The sequence below is a fragment of the Sinocyclocheilus anshuiensis genome, unplaced genomic scaffold (genome assembly GCF_001515605.1).
Source record: "Sinocyclocheilus anshuiensis isolate Anshui unplaced genomic scaffold, SAMN03320099.WGS_v1.1 scaffold2890, whole genome shotgun sequence".
NCBI lineage: Eukaryota > Metazoa > Chordata > Actinopteri > Cypriniformes > Cyprinidae > Sinocyclocheilus > Sinocyclocheilus anshuiensis.
Window position 1 is genome coordinate 176,878 of NW_015547815.1, and position 8,177 is coordinate 185,054.

At 35.4% G+C, this 8,177-nt stretch overlaps 1 protein-coding gene across 1 annotated transcript in view; it reads right to left on the reverse strand.

Moving 5' to 3' along the window:
- adprh (ADP-ribosylarginine hydrolase) overlaps window positions 1-6,470 on the reverse strand; it is a 125,154-nt gene extending 118,684 nt beyond the window's left edge. The window contains exons 1-2 of the mRNA XM_016507588.1: window positions 6,417-6,470; window positions 6,271-6,336 (exon numbers count right to left, since the gene is read on the reverse strand). Coding sequence (XP_016363074.1) covers window positions 6,271-6,278 — 8 coding nt within the window. The 5' untranslated portion in view covers window positions 6,279-6,336; window positions 6,417-6,470. The remainder of the gene's footprint in view (window positions 1-6,270; window positions 6,337-6,416) is intronic.
- Between the last annotated feature and the right edge of the window lie 1,707 nt (window positions 6,471-8,177).

The following is an 8,177-nucleotide window of genomic DNA, read 5'->3' on the forward strand; positions in this document are numbered from 1 at the left end:
ATAGCCCCCGGGGTTTGGGAGTTACGGGTGGTTAAATTCGCAGTTCGGCCCCGACCGATCAAGCGATCCCGGGGGGCTACTGACGAGCGGAGGGTGGCGCTCGAGAGGGCTAGATAAGTAATAAGCAAGATTTTAAAATCTATACGATGTTTAATAGGGAGCCAGTGCAGTGTTGACAGAACCGGGCTAGAGAGAGTCCATAATTTCTGTTACATCATCAAGTTGTTCTGAGGTATTGGATATGCTAAGGAATTTAGATAAATCAGGAAGATTACTTACAAAGCAGTCTTTTGTGGTTGAAGTGATGGTTCTACCATACTTGTAACAAGGAGTAGAATTTATTGACACACTATTCTCCTAATTAATGCAGTACAGTTGCTTTGACAAAATCTGTATTGTTAAAAGCGCTATTTAAATAAAGGTGACTTGACTTGACTTGTTATTTTTTTGGCTATTTATCTTGTATCCTACCTGTCACTTCTTCTTTACCAGCGAGTCTACTGTTATGAACAGAACTGCACCTTGTTGCAAAACAACCACCTCATTGTATCTAAATTTTAGTTTACTAAAAAATTGTACTAAAAAAAAGAAAATTTAGTTTCTAAATTTTATAAAATCTGTTATTGTTGTTATTTATCTTCAAATCACTTTAATACCCAAAATTAACAAACATATATTTCATATAAATATTTTACAATACATTTTCTAAAGTGCCTAAGTCAAAATTAGTACAATATGTTTATAGAAAAATAATACTGAACACGTTATTGCATTATTATGATCATATTTTTTTGTGGTGTTGTCTGCTATAGCTCCCTCGTCTGTCTGCTAAATTTATTAATGCAACTTTACAATAGATAATAATGATGTCTCTGAACAGGTAATATAGCTACAATTCGCTGCTGCTTAATTCTGGCAACTTCCTTTCCTTCCTCGAGTCCCACACATTATTGATTACTCTGTAACCGAAACCGCTTGACGGAAGCGCGCAACAAACGTGAGCAGAATCACAGTGCTGACTAACCGATTCATGATTTGTTATCGAATTATTATTGAATGTTAAACTCAACAATGATCACTTTGGTACATGTGGCAGGCAATAAAATAAAATAATAATAATAATAAAATAAATAATAAAATTTATTTATTTTTTTTTAAACTGGGCAGCGGGCCAAATCAGCCGTTTGTTATTTGTTATGAAAAACAATAGCCTGCACATTTAGAAACATTCCACAGTTGTAATATAAATCTATAGGGAAAAAATCTAGTCCCCATTCTCTAATCTATTATAATTATAAATTATATATTCTACAACAAGTTCAACAAAATGTATCACAATAAATAAGCCTACAATAAAACGTGATAAATTCTTCTGGTAAAGGTGGTCATGAGTAGTAAAAAGTGCTGGTGTAAGATAACATTTTCTCCTCCTTTCATCAGTCTTACTTGTTTAAATGCCCTTTTAGATAATGTTTGACTTTCTCCATAGCATTTTAAAGTGGCAATTTGTCAATAGAATTCAAACAGATCACACATTTTACCATCAGCTTCGCGACAGGAATGGCTCACGCAAATCTTATCACATTTTTCTATGTCTATGCATGAGTACTGCTGGTCTGCTGTTTCTTTGTTTTCTTGTGTTGCAGGTATGTGTATATGCCATGTCATCTTCATAAGTGGCACCCTGGTGTAAAGCATCACCTCAGACATCTATGAACAAGCTTCATGAGAACAAAAAGTAATCTGAGCGACTGTACGTGGGAAAGTCATGTTAATATGTACGACATGTAACATCCCTTGTCGTATATGTGTCGACAGTTATGGTTCTGAAAAGAACTATTACACCTAAATAAATCTAGGACAAGACACAGAATAAGCTATATGTGCCTGTAACTTTTTTTTAAAGTTACACGACTGTAAGATGGGGCTTATGTTAACAAGCATAGGCTATAGAATGGACTTATGGAGGTTTAAAGTTGTATTATGTGATTGTTATTAGAACTCTCAAAGGGGGGATTGTGGGATTACAAATTTAAGAATCTGTTTAGATCTACTGATCCTATGTCCTGACATTGCATCACATGAAAAACTAAGGTGAAGTACATGGTATTTAGCATTTATGGTAAAGATGATGACATCAGATGAACGCGGAAAGTGAAGTATACCCGGGCCCAAGGAGCAATCCCTGATAGCACATGTACATCACGGAGACATCTATTTGACGTCTGCATTTACATCTGCACTCTAATTTTTAGAGTGTTTACTCATCTGCAATACGTCTGTAGGACGTTTCCTATCAGATGTCAAATAGACATTTAGAAGATGTCTTTAAGATGTTTATGATGTAAAACTGACATCTTAGAGACGTCTATCAGATGTTTGTACACAGCAGACGCTTTCCAGATGAAGCAATCTTTAACAGACATCTTGCAGATGTACGTGTGCTATCTGGGATGCGGAGCAGATGTCAGAGGATTAAAATATTAAATTGAATTATTATTAGGCTATTTTTATTTGATTGTAACATATTTATTATCCAACACCTACGATCTGACCTGCATGTTCTAACCTATTTAATCTAATTTAATTTAAATAATTTTGAATTTTGTTGCTGTATTATAATTTGCCAATCATTCGTTTGACGTTTTTGCACAATAAAACCTTTACTGTTTTAAATGTGTTCATTGAACTCTTTTAAATGTAATTTGTATTGTGACCATGAACAACTTCATTATGTTATTATTAAGTAATCAGAAAAAAAAAACAATTGAAAAAAAAAAATTATTTGAAGTAACTGAGCGGAAATTGAAAGCATGCATTGCACTGAGCAATATTGTCTGATTAATTAAGATGTTTTTTTAACAGAATCACAATGCCGGCTCAACATTGTGATGTCTGTCAGCCATCGGTGATGGAAGATGGCATCGTCTATCGTCCCAACGCTACTGTGTACTGTAATTTTGATCAAATAGATATAGCCTTGGTGAGCAGAAGAGACTTTTGTGTGTGTGAAGATAAAGTTTGCCAGAAAACACGTGTGTGTGTCACTGTGTGTGTGCCACTGTGCGTCACTGCGTGTGTGTCACTGTGTGTGTGCCACTGTGTGCGTCACTGCGTGTGTGTCACTGTGTGTGTGTCACTGCATGTGTGTGTCACTGTGTGTGTGCCACTGTGTGCGTCACTGCGTGTGTGTCACTGCGTGTGTGTCACTGCGTGTGTGTCACTGCGTGTGTGTCACTGCGTGTGTGTCACTGCGTGTGTGTCACTGCGTGTGTGTCACTGCGTGTGTGTCACTGTGTGTGTGAAGATAAAGTTTGCCAGAAAACACTACTCATTTAGTCAGTTTATCAGCTGATAGGCTTGATTCTCTGTGGCAGCATAATAATAATAATAATAATAATAATAAATATAAATTACACACATAATGCACATTCTTAGAAGTTTTCAGAGCTCATAAACATAAAATTCATAGGAGGACTTGAATGCACCATATGGTTCTAATATGCATCCACACTTTAGCATGATAGGCCTATTGCCTGAACAAAAGTGCTCTAAGTGCACAATGTTGGCCTGAGGCAACAAACAAAAAAACACAGTTTTAGTATATAAATAAAAACAAAGTAAGTATTGTAATAATCAAACTTATTTACATTTTGATACACATGCATATATTTTTTTATATAAAGATATTTCATTTTAAACATGTTAAACAGTGCTATTTATCTTACCAATTTGTGGCACTGTGTCCCATGCAGCTTTGCTTCCTAAAATGACTGCTCCATCCCCAAACAAAAGGCTACACCCACTTCAGCCCATCATTTTATTGAACAGACATGTCAGGTGATATTATATGTATATATTTTTTTATTTAAAAAATTAAAGGGGTGTCAGGTCCAAAAAAGTGGTTCGTTGCCTGAGGGCAACACTATGCCATAGAGGGTTAACTTATTTCTACAAAAAAAAGTAATAATGAAGTAACTACTGAATCGTTTCATATCATGCCTCTATTTTTTGCATCAAATTATGGGGAGTTAATCAATAGAGTCAATAGAGTAGGCCTACTGATAATTATTGATAATTTTCATTGATATAATCACTGTTTAACTATACCCATCCTTAATGAGCAACTTGAACTTTTTCAATAAAAATAAAACATTTTAATCAGTGTTTACATTATTCATTGATTATATTGCGTAATCTATGAATTGATGTGTTCAATTTTCTGTGCTCATGACTTGGTAACACTTTACATGGTTAAAGAATAGGTGTAATGTTCAAAATGTATTGTCTTATTTGTAGAAAGTAACTGAATAAATGCTGACTAATAAATGAATGCAGTGTGTTTTTGTCCATTTTCTATTAGAATGTAATATGTTTTTGTATTGGTTTGCATTGCATGTATGTAATGAATGTATTCACAAAAAATCCCCTGTAACACTTTAAACCATTAGAATTTAGAAGGTTTATTTTTACAGCAGAGAATGCTTATAAGTTCTAAATGGATTTCAATGTAAGGTTCGAACACATCCTCAAGACCCGGACTAAAGGTGAGAATAATAAGGTGGACGTGGTATTTTGGTCGTTAGGACGTACTTGCCACGTTCCAGGAACTTACCACTAAAACGTCGCCAGGACGAAAATAGGAATCACAAAGTTACGTCGCCAGTACGTTATTTGGTACGTCGTTGCATCATACCTGTCAACCCTCCCGTTTTCCCGGGATTATTCCGTATTTTACCATTCTATCCCGCTATCATCCCGTTTAAATATTTTCTCGTATTTTTAATCTTTCTATAAAAAAATCCCACAGTGCGTATTTTATATGTTTGCTACATTTGCCTCCTGTAAAACTCCCGTAATTTGTATGGCCCAAACCTCATTATATGAATAATCACGTCAATAAATTCCAAGGTTGTCCAGTTGCCAGATATTGTATGAAACGCATCATTCTCACACAATCGACACATACAAATTTCAACCCATTTGTCCCCTGAACTTGGCAACAGTGATGACCGCGGGAAGAAAAGGATCACTGGTAGAAATGGGACGTATTAAATATGAGCGCTGCAAGTTGCAAAATCAGGTGCTGCGTAATTTGTATGGCCCAAACCTCATTATATGAATAATCACGTCAATAAATTCCAAGGTTGTCCAGTTGCCAGATATTGTATGAAACGCATCATTCTCACACAATCGACACATACAAATTTCAACCCATTTGTCCCCTGAACTTGGCAACAGTGATGACCGCGGGAAGAAAAGGATCACTGGTAGAAATGGGACGAGAGGAGAAGACTCAGGTGGTGCTCCGGTAGAAAAAAAACAAATATACATGCAAATTGAGATATAGCTTACACTTTCAACTGCGGTTACCAGGGAAATGGCTATAGTCCTGGCGAAAAGCGAAAGAATGAGGGGAGAATGAATTAGCATTTTTCAATAAGCCCTTCTGCTTTTTGGTTTAGCCCAAAGCCAAAAACGACCCTTATTTTTACGCAGAAAACACGCAGTTTGATATACACGCAATAATTGTTTGATAATAATTGTTTAAATTAATATAATAAACTAATATAATAATAATATAATAATTGATACATTTGCCCCGCCCCAACCCCCAGCACACCCTACCCGATACCCCCCCTCCCCTCCCCTCCCCTCCCCGTATGCGCTGCATACGGTCACGTCTTCCCAACGTGCCAGTTTGGTCATTGAGACGTACTCGCCACGTTTCAGCAAAGTACTGCTATAATGTCCCCACGACGAATATGGGAATCACAAATTTACGTCGCTGGATGTTATTTGGTACCTATATGTATACCTAATATGGTCCGGTCCAGTAACGTTGTCACGACGTAACTGTGTTAGCGGCTTCGTCTTGACTCTTTTGTCTATATACTCAGTGCAACGTACTACGTTATTGTTGGTCCTCATATCAAAGTTTAATGGGAATGCTTCGCATGTTACTCACCAGTCCATGTTTAAATATCACGCCAGCTTCAATGGCCCGTTATCAGAAGACGTGGCTGGAAAAAAACTGCCGCGGATGCAAACTTTTTACCGACGAATATGGGAATCACAAATTTACGTCGCTGGAATGTTATTTGGTACCTATATGTATACCTAATATGGTCCGGTCCAGTAACGTTGTCACGACGTAACTGTGTTAGCGGCTTCGTCTTGACTCTTTTGTCTATATACTCAGTGCAACGTACTACGTTATTGTTGGTCCTCATATCAAAGTTTAATGGGAATGCTTCGCATGTTACTCACCAGTCCATGTTTAAATATCACGCCAGCTTCAATGGCCCGTTATCAGAAGACGTGGCTGGAAAAAAACTGCCGCGGATGCAAACTTTTTACTCTCTACTCCTATTATATTTACCAATTGTAACAATTCCGAATGACAGGGCACCTACTCAGTGTTTACTGCTCCCCTGGTCACTCAGCACGGGTTATCTGTTGAAGTTCCCTTCCTTGACGAAATGTATGGCAAGCCGTATTAGCATTTAAGACACCTGGCTCTACTAGTCGTAATGTAGGTAAAATACAAATTACAGATATCAATTCTGCAATTTTGACTTGTCATAATGACGATTGAATCAACAGTTGTATCTTTATTAGTCATAATTATAATTTGAATAGTCAGAATGATATTATATATCTGCAGTTATAATTGGACTAGTAACCCAGCAAACACAACTACGTTGTAAAAACGTTTAATTCACGTTGTGAAAAGGTTGTGATAAAGTTTTTATCTGACGTATTTAATATGACAGATGTCAGGTTTTTTTCACATTATAAATGGTTTTTCACAACGTTGCAGAAACGTATTTATAACATTTTTATTACATTACCATGTCTCCTTGCAAAGTTTTAGAAACATACTTACCACGTCCAAACTGGTATTTCACATGCTGCCATCAAAATGTCTTCTTTACTGTGTTATTTTTATTTTTTTAAGTAAACTGACTTTAATATAAAACAATATTATAACTGGATAGCAACATAAATATTAATATATATATATATATATATATATATTATATTAATATATAATATAATAAATATATAAGTGGTGTCTTTTCATTTTACTTTATAATTCGTCATAGGCTATTATGTTACAGGTTACAATATTTCTGTTCATCTGAATATGCAGCTTATTACAGCGCTCTTTTACATTTCACCTTACCTGCTTGTCCATTTTATAAGACTACATTAACATATGTAGGCCTAATAATTTATACTACACACAAATTTAGTCATTGTAATTATTCACAAAATATAAAAAGCAAACACAAAAATGTTTACAACTTTTCACAGTGTTGTATTTTGGTTGCAATTAAGTAATGTTGTAGTACAATGTTTTAAAATAAATACATAATAATAATAAAATGTAACCAAATTAAAATGTTTTAGAAACGTTGTGAAAATACCAACCTGGTATGTTTTAAGTAGTCAAAAAAATAAATAATAATAATTATATCATGCAAACATCATGTTTGTCTACAACGAAAACAAAACTAGACCAAACTGCAATTGTTATTTTATAATAATTATATTGCAATCTACTGTTTGCACTAAAACTAAAGATTATATATTATATATTTAGATTTTTTTATTATTATTTAATACGTTTTAAATTGATTTGAGAAACTGTTGGCGATTTTTCAGCGCTTTAATTGCAGGCTACATTGTTATGCCAGTAGGTGGCAGCAAGGGACTGTCTTATTGAGTTAGTTAACCATTCATTCAATGCTGATTCATTCTATTGTAGCGCTGAGTTCTGTGACCCACCAAATTATGTGATCCGAGGAATGAGGTTAGGGGTAGGATTAGGTTTGGGTTTAGTAGTAGGTCGAATTAGCTCAATACAGATTTGATGGGTCACAGAATTCGGCACAACACTGGAAAAATACAAGGTTGTACTTGTAAACAAGAATGTTTTCTGAACTTTGAACAAAACTGACAAACAACACTGCGCTCGGGTAATGGTTCATTACATAGAGATCAATGCAGTGACTAGCGCTGATGCCTGTCATGTGAAATCTCCTTGACCACTGAAAGAATACTATGACAAAGATATCACCTTATGGATATACAGCAAATGTGGAGGGAATTATGCTTCACACTGGTGCATCTATAAATATATGTATTATAGCAAATACAGCATTATGGTC